The sequence below is a fragment of the Chelonoidis abingdonii genome, chromosome 3 (genome assembly GCF_003597395.2).
Source record: "Chelonoidis abingdonii isolate Lonesome George chromosome 3, CheloAbing_2.0, whole genome shotgun sequence".
Taxonomy (NCBI): domain Eukaryota; kingdom Metazoa; phylum Chordata; order Testudines; family Testudinidae; genus Chelonoidis; species Chelonoidis abingdonii.
The window spans coordinates 87109198-87125555 of NC_133771.1; the positions used below are offsets into that span (position 1 = coordinate 87109198).

Sequence of the window (16358 nt, forward strand, 5' to 3'; positions counted from 1 at the left end):
ATCCCCCCACTGCAGAATTGCAGCCAACGACTGGGAGCGCGGAAGGACCCCTGCCTAGGGCGCCAAAAACCCTGGCGCTGCTCCTGCCTCCCAGACTTACCTTTACACTCAATTTCCTGCTTCTGAGTACTTTAACCTACCAGTTCCCCCAAGGTTCCAAGTTGTTCTACTCCCACCCAGTTTTCTTTACCATAGGGGTGCTAGGATAGGATCTGTCCCCAACTCCCCTCACCTAGCTCTGAAGCCTTACAGGGAATGAATAGTCCCCTAGGAAGACTCTGTCTCATGTCCCTATGCTCTCTGCCTTCTTGAACATGGTTACTGAATACGGTTACCATAGAGACAGGCAGTCCTAGATGGAGACAAGCTTAGTCATGGTCAGAGAGAACACAGACTAGTGAAAGGGAACAGGAGGGGTTTGCAAGGTAACAACTTACTCTCAGAAAGAGGTTACTCACCCTGTGGAGTAACTGTGGTTCTTGAGATGGGTGTCCCTTTGGGTGCTCCATTTCAGGTGCTGATACATTCCTGCACCTTTGATCAGATAATTTTAGCACCAGTGTCCATCTAGGTTGCACATGCACTGTCCCCGTCTTGTGCTGTTGTTGGCACTTATCTAGTATGCATGACCCGACTCCCCTCAGTTCTTTCTCTGCCACAGAGTCTGGAAATTGAACTTTGAAGTAGAGGGAAGGATGGTGGGTAATGGAGCACCTACAGGGACACCCATCTCAAAGAACCACAGTTACTGCACAGGGTGAGTAACCTTCTCTTCTTCTTCAAGGAGCATCCCCATGGGTGCTTCACTTCAGATGACTGTCAAGCAGTGCTCCACATTGGATGGAAGAGGCTTCAGAGATGCCTGTGTAAATGATAACACTGTAAGACCTAGCACTGCATGCAGTCTTGAACTCTGGTCAATTCCATATGTTTTGTAAATGAATGTGAAGAAGCCCAAGTGACTACTCTACATATGTCCTTGATCAGTACATAGTTTAGAAGGCTACTGAAGTTGAAAGGGATCTGGTAGAGTGGGTTCTGATCTCCAATGGAGGTTGCAAGTTCCTTTGTTGATAACAGAGATGGATGCACTTGGAGACCCATTTAGATAGGCTCTGTGTAGAGATAGTGGAGCCTGTAGAAGATTCCATAGTGGAAATGAAAAAGCCTCAGAGATTTTCTGAAAGGCTTACTTCTGTTGAAGTAGAACAGTAGTGCATGCCTGACATCTAGGGTATGTAATACTGAGTCCTGCGTGTTCCCATGAGGTTTAGGGAAGAATGAGGGAAGATAGATTGGTTGATTCATGTGAAAGGAGGAAGATACTTTAAGTATACATTTTGGGTGGGGTCTTAGTGTGACCTTGTCCTTGAAAAAGATGGTGTAAGGTCGGCGTGCCATGAGGGTCCCTAACTCACCCACTCAGCGAACTGATGTGATATCCACTAAGAATGTCACCTTCATCAACAGATGCATCAGAGATCGTGTTGCTAAGGGTTCGAATGGTGGTCTAGTGAGGCAGCATAAATCTAAGTTCAAATCCCAAGATGGAGTAGGTATGTGCACATCAGGGTAAACATTGTTGATACCTGTAAGGAAACATTTGATGATCGGATGTATGAATATCAATGTCCCATTGATCTTGTGGTGAAAAGTGGTAATATTATCTCACATGACCTTCACATAAACAAACTAGGGAAATGCAACCTAGATGGAGCTACTATAAGGTGGGTGCAAAACTGGTTGGAAAGCCATTCCCAGAGAGTAGTTATCAGCGGTTCACAGTCATGCTGGAAAGGACAGTTACCTGTTCCGTTAACTGGCATTCTTCGAGATATGTTGCTCAGCTGTATTCCAAGGTAGGTGTGCATGCTTGCCACGTGCACTGGTGTCAGAAGCTTTTCCCTTAGCAGTACCTGTACGGGGGGAGAACCACTGCAACCCCTGCAGCGGTGCCTCTATATTGCTCTATAAAGGGAGCTGCACACTCCTCCCACCCTTGGTTCCTTCTTGCCGGACAACTATGACAGAGGGTAAGGAGGGCGGGATGTGGAATACACCTGAGCAACAAACCTTGAAGAACGCCAGTTATGGAACAGGTAACTGTCCTTTCTTCTTTGAGTGATTGCTCATGTGTATTCCACAGTAGGTGACTCCAAGCTATATCTGATGGAGGTGGGTAGAAGTTTAGGGGTTTCCGGGATGCAGTACCGCCCTACCGAACCCGGCGTCATCCCTAGCCTGGAGATGATCGCATAAAGCGAAGAAAACATGTGGACAGAGGACTGCGTGGCAGCCCTACAAACATGGATAGGGACATGGGCTACATAAGTAGCTGATGAGGCTTGAGCCCTCGCTGAGTGTGTCCTGACAATAGATGGCGGGAGAACCCCTGCCAGATCATAACCCGTGCATATGCATGAGGTGATCCAGTGAGAAAGTCGCTGGGTAGAAACTGGTTGCCCCTTCATATGCTCGGCTGAGGCAACAAACAGTTGTGCGGATTTCCAGAACGGCTTGGTCCAGTCTAGATAGAAGGTCAGTGCTCTTACGCACTTTGAGCTTGTGAAGACGGCATTCCTCGTTGGAGGAATGGGGCTTGGGACAGAGTACAGGAAGGAAAATGTCCTGTTCCATATGGAAGGTGGAGACTACCTTCGGGAGGAATGCAGAATGTGGGCAAAGCTGGACCTTATCCTTATGGAAGACTGTATACGGGAGTTCCGAGGTCAAGGCCCTGAGCTCTGAGACACGTCGGGCCAATGTGATTGCTACCAGGAATGCTACCTTCCACGAAAGGTGAGATCAGAAACACATGGCCAAGGGTTCGAAGGTAGGTCCCATAAGATAGGACAACACTACGTTTAGGTCCCATTGCAGAACGGGGGGCCTAGCATATGGGAATGATGGGCCCAGACCTCTCAGAAAGTGGAAGGTCATAGCATGGGAAAAGACCGATTGGCCATGCGCCAGCTGGTGGAAAGCTGATATGTCCGTCAAATGTACCCTGAAAGAGGCAGGAGCCAGCCCTTGGGTCCTAAGAGACAGGAGGTACTCGAGGACGAGCTGGAGCGGTGTGGGCGACATGGAGATTCCCCGCTCCCCCGCCCACCTAGAGAACCTGGACCACTTAGCTAGGTACGTCCTTCATGTAGACAGCTTCCTGCTTTCCAGCAGGACCCGTCTGACTTCCTCTGAACATCTCCCCTCCTCCTCCTCTAGCCACTGAGCAACCACGCTGTCAGGTAGAGTGCTGCTAGGTTGGGATGGAGGAAGTGGCCCCCGTCCTGAGAAAGGAGGTCTAGGCGAAGCGGTAACCTCCACTGGGGGGCCACTAGTAGGTGCAGGAGGGTCTCGTACCAGCATTGGCGGGCCCATTCTGGGACTATGAGGATGACACGTGTCCTATCTGCTTTTACTTTTTGCAGGACCTTGCTGATGAGGGGAAAGGGCAAGAAGGTGTAGAAAAGCTGGCCCGACCACTGCAGGAGGAAGGTGTCCGAGATTGCCCCCCTCCCTATTCTCCCCCAGAGCAGAACTGGGGACAATGCTGGTTCTGACAGGTTGTGAAGAGGTCAACATGGGGAACTCCCCAGTCTTGGAAGAGCTGGAGATCAACCTCCGAGTGGGGTGACCACTTGTACTGGTGGGAGAAAATCCTGCTGAGGTGATCGGCTCGCATATTGCAGACAGGGCAGGTGAAAAGCCCGAAGGGAGATATCTTGGGCTATACAGAACTCCCATAGGCTCAGTGATTCCAGGCAGAGGGCCGAGGAACGAGTCCTGCCTTGCCTGTTGATATAGTACATCACAGCAGTGTTGTCCATGAAGACTCTGACCACCTTCCCGCAAAGATGCATGCTGAAAACTATGGACGCCAAGTGTATCACCCTGAGCTCTCTGACATTTATGTGGAGGGACAAATCTGAGACCAACCATCTTCCCTGGGTTTGCATGTTCCCTATGTGGGCTCCCCAGCCCAAGTCCAATGCATTGGACACCAGGTCTAATGACAGGGACAATTCCCGGAAGGGGACCCCTTGCAGCATGTTGTTTGGGTGTGACCATCATTGTAGGAAGGCAACTACTGGGGATAGTACCATGAGGACTTTGTCTAGCCCATCCTGGCCTGGGAGAACTGGGAGGCTAGCCAGAGATGGAGGGGCCTCACTCAAAGCCTGGCATGGCAGATCACGTATGTGCATGCCGCCATGTGCCCCAGGATCTGAAGGCACGCTCTTGCTGTTGTCACCGGAAAGCCGCGACCGAGGTGATGAGACCTTTGAGGGTCTTGAACCTGCCCAGAGAGAGAGAGGCTGTGGCCCTTAGGGAGTCCAGCAGCGCCCCTATGAATTCTATGCACTGCACTGAACTAACGTTGATTTGTTTTCGTTTACCACTAGGCCGAGATCTGCACATGTGGACAGGAGCAGTTCCACATGGGCCTGACCTGGGACTAAGAGTTGCCCTTGAGAAGCCAGGTATGGAAAGATCTGCACACCTTCCCATCGGAGGTAGGCCGCTACCACTGCCATACATTTGGCAAACACCTTTGGCACTGTGGACAGGCCAAATGGGAGGACCGTAAACTGGTAGTGGTCCAACCCTACCAGGAATCGGAGGAAACATCTGGGCTCCTTGAATATATGGATGTGGAAGAATGCGTCCTGGAGGTCCAGGGCCGCATACCAATCCCCCGGGTCCAGAGTGGGAATAATAGAGGCTAGAGACACCATGTGGAACTTGGAGCAGCCCAGAAACCTGTTGAGGGCCTGCAGGTCCAGGATGGGCCTGACACTGCCCTTCGCCTTGGGGATCAGGAAATATCTGGAGTAGAAGCCTTTGCACTGGAGTTCTACTGGTACTCTTTCGACTGCCCCCAGGTGCATCAGACATGCCACCTCCTGCCCTAGGAGGTGGGACTGCTCTGAGTCCCCTGGGCCCAGCCGGGAAGGGGGGTGGGAGGGTGGGGGTGAACTGAACTGCAATGTGTAGCCCAGTGGCGTGGCAGGGTTTTAACATCAGGGGGAGCGAACACATAAAAAAAATGCGCCACCTGACATATCAAATTACTAATTACATACTTTTAAATTTGTTATAAATATTTATTTGTACTTAAAATAAAAACACAAGAATGATCCAGCCACGGAAGGGTTTGCACAGCCGGCATTTCACAGGAGAACTTTAGGTTATACTTAGATATACTTTAGATTCTAGAAAGTAAATGACAGAATACAGTAGTTTATAATTGTCACAGGTTTAAAAAAAATACTGGCCATTTTTCCCAGTTACTAATTTTATTTTAAAATCAATGAAATGCATTTTATTTATAAAAGATCACAATACCAAAGCCACCAAAAACGCATGACAAATACAAGTTTTATGAGAATTGGTGAGCAAAGATCTCATAGCTCTTCAGGGTTGGATAAAGCAGTAATTTCCCTTAGCTTTATTCATGCGGGGGGAGGAGAGGTTAAACAAAAGATTAAACAAAATCTCTACGACACAGGTTGGCAGTCTAACATTTTTGAAACACTGAGTACTGAAAGTTAGGGTTCTTAACCAATTTAAGCTGTACACACACACGTGCACACACCACCAGCACCAGCACCAACAAAAAACAAACCTCTTCCTGCTTTCCTATCACCAGTTCTGTTACCACAGGAATGAAATCTAGACATCCCGTAAAATAACTAGTTCCACATTGTTCTTCAAACCTCAGATCAGAGAAATGCAGCTTTGCATTTGAGATACTGTATGACTGTAGTACATTTTGCACTGCCTGCATCTACACTGACATCAGAAGAGAAGAAGAGGACAAGACTGTCCCTAGTATATATGATTTAAAACAAAAAAGGTGAGACACACCCACTCACTATCAATGCAACAAGAAGGGAGAACAGTAGCTGGGGCCAAGAAAGAAGATGCAATGAAACCCTCCTGTACTCACAACTGATATCAGTCACTCTGCAGATCAAAGAAAGAAAGAACAGCCAGTATTGACAGATAGGATCCTTATGACCTATATAGGAGAAGAGTATCAGAGGGGTAGCCATGTTAGTCTGGATCTGTAAAAGCAGCAAAGAGTCCGTCTGTGGCATCTTTATAGACTAACAGATGTTTTGGAGCATGAGCTTTCGTAGGTGAATACCCACTTGCATCTGACGAAGTGGGATTCCCACGAAACTCATGCTCCAAAACGCTGTTAGTCTACAAGGTGCCATAGACTCTTTGCTGCCTATACAGGAGAAGTGAACTTTCTAAGTAAACTGTAGCAGTTTCCAAAAGAGTTTTCAATGGATTTATTTATTAAGCAAAAATGAAGATTAGGAGTTTGATTTAAATTACGTAAATTTTCAGTTTTAGTTAACTATTGCAGCTACTTTTATTTACTCCTGCCTTCACAAAAAGCTACAGAGTTATAACGATAATTACAAAGACTAAAGTACTTGCTTTAATATAATTAGGACCGGGCCACTCAAGATAAAATTACACCATGGAAGAGTCCTACAACCAGGTATGAGCAATCACCTTATCAATGAATCCTCAACCAAAATGTGAGGAAGGAGAAGAGTACACCTCTAACTTTGACAATAATCAGGTCAGCCAGCCACCAAGAAGACCAGCACATTCATATTCTGGTTTTGGATTAAAACACTGATCTTGCCTACATCACAGAAACCTTCCTCCCTCCAAGCCTACATCCCACTAACCCTTTAGCAATAACTAACCATTAACCAAGTTCTGAACCAGTAGTCTTTCTTCTCAATTAGTTTTAATAAAAAAGCTGCAACAGAAGTAGCTATGGTAGATGAACGTGCAACTACGATGTATCAGTGCGGGAAAATGTGCTAGTAAACTGACTGGTGTGACAATATGGTTCTGGCGGGACCAACTGAGAGTGCCAAATCAGACCAATTGCTCAAACAGGGCAGTCACAGTCCAAGGCTGGGGTTTTTCCACATCTAAGGCAAACCAACCAGCCAGACAAAAATGACTTTGGTTTCACCCACTGCTAACCACAAGTCACACAAGCAATTTCTCAGACACTCCAGTCTCCCAGTATCATCACCAGTGCACCCGTCTGCTGGGATGAATGGTTATGAAAACCAACACCAGTAAAAGAAAAGGTTTCTCGATCCCAAAGACCAAGCCCCAGACCCAGGTCATATACACATCAGATCTTACCCACAAATCACGCTGTGCCAATCCTTTTAGATCTAAAATCTAAAGGTTTATTCATAAAAGGAAAAAGATAGAGATGAGAGCTAGAATTGGTAACTGGAATCAATTACATACAGTAATGGCAAAGTTCTTAGTTAGGTTGTAGCAGGATGGAGTAAACTGCAGGTTAATCAATCTTGGAGAACATCCGCAGCTGGATGGGTCATCAGTTCCCTTGTTGCAGAGCTTCAGCTTGTAGCAAAGTCCTCAGAGGTAAGAAGCAGGATTGACGACAAGATGGAGATGAGGCATCAGCCTTATATAGGCTTTTCCAGGTGTAAGAACACTTCTTTGTTCTACTGTGGAAAGTTACAGCAAAATGGAGTCTGCAGTCACATGGCCAGTTTCTGCACACTCCTGCTGAGTCACAAGGCGTATCTGCCTCTCTCAATGGGTCAATTGTGTAGCTGATGGTCCTTAATGGCCATCAAGCAGGCTAAGCAGAGCTAACACAACTTGTCTGGGATCTTTCCAGTAACACAGCACAAGTTTGAAAATACAGACAGTATACAGCCAATATTCATAACTTCAACTACAAAATGATACAGACATACAGACAGCATAATCATAACCAGTAAACCCATAACCTGGTCTTAGACACCTTATATGACCCCTTTACATAAGATTTGGTGCCACTACAGAACCTTGGTTGCAACCCATGTTCTAGCTAGCCATCTCCACACTGCCCGGGTCCTGGCCACTGGTCCGGGGGGCTCTGCATTTTAATTTAATTTTAAATGAAGCTTCTTAAACATTTTAAAACCTTATTTACTTTACACACAACAATAGTTTAGTTATATATTATAGACTTATAGAAAGAGACCTTCTAAAAATGTTAAAATGTATTACTGGCACACAAAACCTTAAATCACAGTGAATAAATGAAGACTCAGCACACCACTTCTGAAAGGTTGCTGACCCCTGATCTAGGTATAAGTAACATCTCTCACACCAAACAGGAACTTTTCCACAGTTCATTGCAATTTGGAAATTTGATTATTATACCTTGTCTTACAAACACCAAACACCATTACATATGCACAAGGTCAATAATTCCCCTCCCCGTATATACAGAGGATGGACGAAAGGAAGTATCCCCATGATTTAGGGTATGTTTACACTGGAAAAAGGAGATGTAGTTTCCGGCTAGTGTAGACACACCCATGCTGGCGCTGATCAAGCTAGTGTGCTAAAAATAGAAATGGAGCCACAGTGGTGCAAGAAGCTAGCCATCCTGAGCTGGAGGATTCTGAAGGGCTTGGGGTCTAGCAGAATTGTGACATCAGAGAGCAAGAGCCACAGCCCTTTGGATAGGAAGGGATTGGTGCAGAACCCAAGGCTTTGCCAGACACTCAGGGTGGAAGAGGTCTGCGCAAGGCCCCGGCATGCCCTCCCTCATCAGCAGGCAGAAGCCATACCCCCTCTGCCTGCCCAACTCTCTGCTCCTCCAAGGAGACCTCCAGTAGGAACAGGGGAGAGCAGACTGTTTCTAAAGGTAATAAATGTAGACAAAAAATGAAGGCCCAAAAGGCTTTTTTAAACATCTTGAGGCAGTAGGAAGGTCCCAGCCCTGCCCTTCCCTCGCTTCTCCTCCCCAGCACTGTGTGTTGTGGGAGGGGGAGGCAGCTTAAAAACATTTTAAAAAACATCTTCAAAACTAAATCAACCTATCAAGAAGTCCAGGCTGCAGACAGCACCCAGCACAGTGCAACTCAGTGATGACCTCAGTGGGGCATCTCTGCAGCAGTCAAAGAGAGCTGAGACTGGAAAAAGCAAGATGCAGAATGACAGAGTACCCAGGACACAGGCTCTGGGGATGGCACCAGTTCCCAACTGGGAGGGGAAGGAGGGGTTAAGAGCAGAAACAAGGTCTGGAGAGCAGCATCTTTCCCGAACTCTCCTAGTCCCCTGCAAAGCTGGGCTTCCACTGCCTAAGGGAGGAAGAGCTCCATCAGGGGAACTCCTTCCACTACACAAACTCAGCAGTCTCTGCTGGGCCCCAGGCTGGGAGGGACAGGGAAGGGTGCTGCTAAGGGGTGGCACTGTCATGGCAGTGACAAAGGGGGGCCCTCAGCCCTTTTCCTGCCCCCTCCCCGCCCCGCAGGATCATACAGCCTTGTAAAAGCAAGAAGGTAAATAAAAAAGGTGCTACATAAAAGCTGTGGCCCAAGGTTCCAGCCCATGTGGCCAGCACACAACGAGCAGAGCCCAGCTGGTGCTATAAGCCAGGGGTTCTCAAACTGGGGGTCAGGACCCCTCAGGAGGTCATGAAGTTACTACATGGGGGGTTGTGATCTGTTAGCCTCCACCCCACTTTGCATCCAGCATTTATAATGGTGTTAAATATATTTTTTAAAAAGTGTTTTTAATTTATAAGGGGAGTCACACTCAAAGGCTTGCTATGTGAAAGGGGTCACCAGTACAAAAGTTTGAAAACCACTGCTATAGGCTAAGGGCTGACTCAGTAGATCTAGGGTTCATCTTGGTGGACAGAGCTCACCCATGTCTCTGCTTGGGGACCACACAGCCCCACTCCTGCTACCAGTCCTTGGAGTTCAGCCATGAAGGCAGCTGCCAGTAGGTGTGGTCGCAGGGCTGGGCGACAGCACCCCAATTGTGTGCCTCTGGCGGCAAGCCACAGGGGGCACTCTGCTGGTCACCGCGAGGGCGGCAGGCAGGCTGCCTTTGGCGGCCTGCCTGCGGAGGGTCCGCTGGTCCCATGACTTTGGCAGACTTCCCGCAGGCTGCCGCCGAATCCGCAGGACGGGGGACCTCCCGCAGGCAAGCTGCTGAAGGCAGCCTGCCTGCCGTGCTTGGGGTGGCAAAATACCTAGAGCTGCACCTGCCTCCCGGCAGTTCCATGTACAGGCTCAGTTCCCCAGCAGTACAGAAGAGCATGCTTCTCCTCACAAGTATACAGATCAGGCTCTCCCGCAGCTGCATTGTCAATTATCTAACCCCCGCGTTCCTTGACCCCCGCCCCGGGACCTCTGCCCCATCCACCTCCTTCCCTGTCCCCTGACTACCCCCCGCTACCTCATTCAACCCCTCCTCTCATTCCTGATGGCCCCCCAGAACCCCTGCCCCATCCAACCACCCCTTCTCCCTGTCCCCTGACCGCCCCTGGAAACTCTGACTGTCCTTAGAACCCCTGACCATAACTGCCCCCTGCCGCTCCATGCAACCCCCACTCCTTCCTGACTGCTCCCCCAGGACTCCTGCCCCCATTCAACCCCCTGGTCCCTGCCAGGACCCCTGCCCCCATTCAATCCCCTGGTCCTGCACATCCACCAATGTAATATACACCATCATATGCCAGCAATGCCCCTCTGCTATGTACATCAGCCAAACTGGACAGTCACTACGGAAAAGGATAAATGGACACAAATCAGATATCAGGAATGGCAATATACAAAAACCTGTAGGAGAGCACTTCAACCTCCCTGGCCACACTGTTAGGTCGGCCATTCCTGCAGCAAAAAAACTTCAGGACCAGACTTCGAAAGAAACTTGCTGAGCTTCAGTTCCATGCTGCAAATGTTAACAATCAGCAGCTCTGGACTATTAAACAAAGACTGTGATGAGTTGCCAATTACAGCAACTCAGTTTCTCCCCTTGTTTTCAACACCTCTACGTGCTAGAACAGGCCCATCCTCCTCGATTGAACTAACCTCGTTATCTCTAGCTTGCTTGCTAGCATATATATACCTGCCCCTGGAAATTTCCACTACCTGCGTCTGACGAAGTGGGTATTCACCCACGAAAGCTCACGCTCCAAAACGTCTGTTAGTCTATAAGGTGCCACAGGATTCTCTGCTGCTTTTACTGGGAGACTGAGCTCTCTATGTACCAAGAGAGAGTCTTGTCTTGTACCAAGAACGTGCCTCACTCTCCATGCACTAAAGAGGTCCTGATCCCTTCACGGAGAAGTCTGATTAAGCTGGCAAGCTATTGAGCATGGAAGGTGCACCAAGCTGTGCAAACTCCATTGACCTCTAAGCACCAGAAAAGTCTCCAAAGCTCCATGCATCAGAAGTGCTATTTTGAGGAAGTACTGAGACCTGCATGCAAACAGCTCATTATTCAACACACTGAACTGATGAACTCTGACAAGAGAATATCAAACTCCAAAGAGAAAATAAAGTCAGGGAAGTTCCATTTGTCATAGGCATCAAATGCCAAACTCAAGAGACAGGCTTCACCAATAGATTACTGATTTTGGTGTTGTATAAGTAAGATAGACAAAAAATTAAAACAGATTAAAAAGAAGTGAGTCCAGGAGGCATTAGCTTCCTCAGAATCACTTGGAATGTGCCAAGTTCTATTAGAGATGCTGATGGCCACTGAAGTGGAGTGATGTTATGCTCCATGAAGATACAGACAGCTACGTGTTCATAGCAACCTCCCTCAACATTTAATTTACAGAATGAGAGGAGAAGACTAAAATAATTTTAACTCAACCATTGAGACTTATTGTAGGGCACCTAACTGAGGATGTTGTTCATAACCCTTCAGATTCCTAAGTCTGGTGGCAGAGCTGCTTCCCATTGCCAAAATACTGTGGGTACAGATATTCGTAAGGTAATATATGTATGTAATCCATATTTCTGGCATAGGAAGAAGGGCTCAAAGGTGCATTGAGGAGCAGAAAACACTGCTTTGAGACTGGGCAAAGCTGTTCTCTGCAGCTCACACCCTTTTCTAGGCTGCTCTGAAGCCTCCAAAACAAGCCACTTACCTGCCTGCAGGTACAAGAGAGTCTTCTTTTTCTCTTCCAGGGAAGAGAAAGTGAGCAAGGGTTGAACAGTCTCCAGACAGAGGAAGAAAGCTCCAGTTTAGGTTATTAAGCTAGCAAGCAAACACAAGATAAATATTGAAATAAGAAAACATTCAATGTATGAAGAAGCAGGGAGGATCAAATACTGTATAGTATAAACAAAATACTGATATTAAGTGAAACACTGAAAAGGAGTCTAAATTGTGTATAATTTGAGATGTTACAGAAAACATCTCTTCAATTCAAAACTCAAAATGGAATGAGTCCATTGAGCTATATGAATTGGGATAGCATCCTTCCCATGCCCAAAAGCTTGTTTTAATAACAGAGATTGATAGTTTATATGGATGCTGCCTGATATAAATATGCATGTTCAGGCAAAGCTTCTGAAAGATTACACTGCTCTACAGCCAAAATGCTTCTGAAATAAATGTAGTCAAACTTTACTAATTCAGGGTCACTGAGAACGAAAATGATGCTTAAAATTGTTGATTGGCTCTAGTCTAGCTGTTGATTACAGCAGTGGAATCTCCTGGCAGGTGATGTTAGGGTTTCCATGTTCCGTGACTGTCAAAAGGATCTTGTCCCATTCTTCTTCATGGAAGGTGATCTTGTAGCCTGCAACAACATCGATGGTGTGATGGCAGCCCTCAACATCGTTCACGATCCAGAAGAGCGGAGACTGTTCATTGATTCATCGAAGACGAGTCTTAAAGCTGTTTTGCTGCATAATGGCAATGTTTTGCCATCAATTCCAGTTGGTCATGCAGTCCATATGAAGGAAACCTATGACAACATGAAACAACTTTTGAGGTGCATAAACTATGACCAACATCAGTGGCAGCTTTGTGGCGATTTGAAGGTTGTTGCTCTCTTGCTTGGTCTGCAGACTGGATACACAAAGTACTGCTGTTTTCTCTGCGAATGGGATAGTCGTGCAAGAGATTCCCACTACATCAAGAAAGATTGGCCACTCCGACAGTCATTGGAGCCTGGGAGAAAAAGTGTTCAGCATCCACCACTTGTTGAATCAAGGAAGATTTTGTTACCACCCTTACACATCAAGCTGGGTCTGATGAAGAACTTTGTCAAGGCCATTGACAAAACACAAGCAGCTTTCAAGTACCTCCGTGGAAAATTTCCAAGGTTAAGTGAAGCTAAGATAAAGGAAGGTGTCTTTGTTGGTCCTCAGATTCATGAACTTCTTCGAGATGATGCATTTGACCATGCACTGCGTGGTAAGGAAAAGACGGCATGGAAAGCCTTCCAGTTAGTGGCAATAAATTTTCTCAGAAACAACAAGGCAGACAACTACAGGTTGTTGGTGGAAAACCTCCTCAAGGCATACAAAAGCCTGGGTTGCAACATGTCACTAAAGATACATTTTTTGCACTCTCATCTAGATTTTTTTCCACCGAACTGCGGAGCAGTGAGCGACGAGCACGGCGAGCGATTTCACCAGGACATTGCAACAATGGAGAAACGCTATCAGGGCAAATGGAGCCCATCAATGCTTGCAGACTATTGCTGGACAGTGACAAGAGATGCTCCATTTAATGAATACAAGAGACAAGCCAAGAAGCACCGAGTAGACACTGAATAGGACTAAACTATGTACATAATAGTTTTTTGCCTTTTGTTTCATAATAAATTTTATTTATATAACCCTTTTGCTGATTTTTAAAGTGTTACATAAACAGGACAGGTGAAATATTATCATGTAAAGCAACCATAAACACATGAAAAGAGCTAGGTTTACAATTTATGATTAAAACTGTACTATCTACACAATATACATAGACTTAAAATGTAAAAACTTAAATATCTTAGAAACAGTAGCCAATCAGTTGTTTTAATTGTCATATTTGAATTCATCACATCAAAATACATAATAAATACCACATTTTATCTCTGAAGAGACGACTTCTCAAAAATTGTAGACCAGTGTTATTAATGTACTTAAAACTATTTTAAAACTGATGATAACTTTGTCCCAGATTAACTCTGTAAAGGGATATTGAAACGGGATGCAAAGATATCATCTGCAACCAGACATTACAGGCAGGAGTTATTTGACAAACCAAATAAGTATATACTTTCTAGATGCTTTATTCATTTGACTCTTAATAGGACTGAGGTTTCTATGTCACTGAGGTACTTTTGAAAATTTTACTCTATGTCTATTTCCCCAAGTACTTATAGGGTATGTCTACAGAAGAGCTGGAATCTGAAATTCTAGCTCCAGGTGACATATCCATACTAGCATGCTAAAAACAGAAGTGTAGCAACAGTGGTGCAAGCAGCATAGGGGGCTAGTCAACCCAGTATGATCTAATACGTACCTACTCAGGGCAGCTTGCCCCACCTGCTGCTTGTGCTGCTGTGCCTGCATATCTATTTTTAGCACCCTAGTTCCATTTACACTTTCCAGCTCCAATGTAGAGATACCCTGCAGCTAGAAGGTGTAATTCTTAGCACAGGTAGACATACAAGCTCTAGTGCCTAAAAATAGCACCTAAAAATAGCGACCTAGTGCCTAAAATAGACACATAGCCATCGTGGAATGGGCAGCAGTTCTGGCAAGCTGCTGAAGTAGGTACCCAATGGGCTGGACAGGTTTGAATTCAGGCGGCCACTGCAGCAACACTGCTATTTTAGGTGCTAACTTGAGCAGAGCTACAGTGTGATTGTCTGCATGTGCTGGAAATGACACCTCCCAGCTGCTATGTAGACATACCTATAGACTCAGTAAGAGACATTCAGACATAAATAAGGGTCCTGTATATTATTAACTGGTTTACCTTTTCTTTTAAACTATGATGTATTTGAACAAATTAAGCCAATTGACACTGGTGTAACTGTTGACTACAATGGGTACAAAACAGGAGTTAATGTGGTCTGATGAGTTTATAGAAATTGTAATTACTGAAGTACACATTTATTCACAAGAGACACCAAAAGAGCATCACAGAATGTTAGACTCTTTTCTTGACAACATTTAAGTTTGCATTTTTACATGATGGCTTTTATGAAAAATGAGCTGTGCACATACAATTATTTTTTTCCTATAAAAACATGTCCCATGGGAGTAGGGTTGTAGTCAATGTGCCTGAGACACATAAAAGTGAAATCAAACAGATGTAAGGCTGACAGCAGCATGACTGAAGTGTTTTGATGAGTCAGTATTTGATTATGGAAATAAAATGTAGCCATAGGAAAAAACAATTTTCTCTAAATAAGGGCTTATCATATGTTTATAGCAGAAGTGTACTGACATGCTTACTTCTCTCATGAATAGTTGTTTTGATGTTCTCAATGATTTAAATGTAAGTCAGATGATCACAACCAAGACTTACTTTTTTGTGTCAGATGCAGATATTACAGAGGCTAGAAGTCCTTTATATTTAACATTTTAGAAATACTTCATTGTTGGCAAAAAAACATCTATTTTATAAAATCTTTGTAAAACAATCTGGTGGGATGGTTTTTTAAATCAGTGTGATTTTTTTTACAGTGTGACAAGACTGGCAGATTTTTTTGTTTTAAGAGTGAGAATTAGAAAGTAAGTGAAATGTCAGCTAATCAAACAATGAAGAAAATATTTGAATCCTAGATATCTGATTGACACTAATGCTATCTTCATAAATTAGCACTTGTTACCTGTGATAACAACAAAATACATGTGAGATTGCATAATAAAAGACTATTATGATGGACACTCATACAATTATAGAAATATAGGGCTGGTAGGGACCTCCAGGAATAATCTAGTCCAGCCCCCTGCACTGAGGCAGGACCAAGTATTCCTAGACCATCCCTGAAAGGTGTCTGTCTAACCTGCTCTTAAAAACTTCCAACAATGGGGATTCTACAATATCCCTTGGAACCCTATTTCACTACTTAACTAACTTTATAGTTAGAAGCTTTTTCCTAATATCTAACCTAGATCTCCCTTGCTGTAGATTGAGCCTGTTACTTCTTGTCCTACCTCCAGTGGACATGGAGAACAATTGATCAGCAACTTCTGTATAACAGCCCTTAACATATCTGAAGACTTATGTCATCCACTGGTCTTCTTTTCTTGAGACTAAACATGTCCAGTTTTTTAACCTCTCCTCATAGGTAAGATTTTCTAAACCTTTCATCATCTTTGTTGCTTTCCTCTTAACTGTCCCCAATTTAATCACATGTTGCCTAAAGTATGGCACCCCAAACTTGACACAATACTCCTGCTGAAGCCTCACCAGTGCCAAGTAGAGTGAAGCAGTTGCATCCCCTATATGACATTCCTGTTAATGAATCCTGGAACACTATTAGCCTTTTTTCGCTACTACATCACATTATTGGGTCATTCTCA

General features: G+C 45.3%; 1 protein-coding gene across 1 annotated transcript in view; it reads right to left on the reverse strand.

Annotated features, from left to right (window-relative positions):
* AK9 (adenylate kinase 9) overlaps positions 1-16358 on the reverse strand; it is a 244988-nt gene that overhangs the window by 118007 nt on the left and 110623 nt on the right. Inside the window, exon 21 of the mRNA XM_075064564.1 lies at positions 11963-12057. Coding sequence (XP_074920665.1) covers positions 11963-12057 — 95 coding nt within the window. The remainder of the gene's footprint in view (positions 1-11962; positions 12058-16358) is intronic.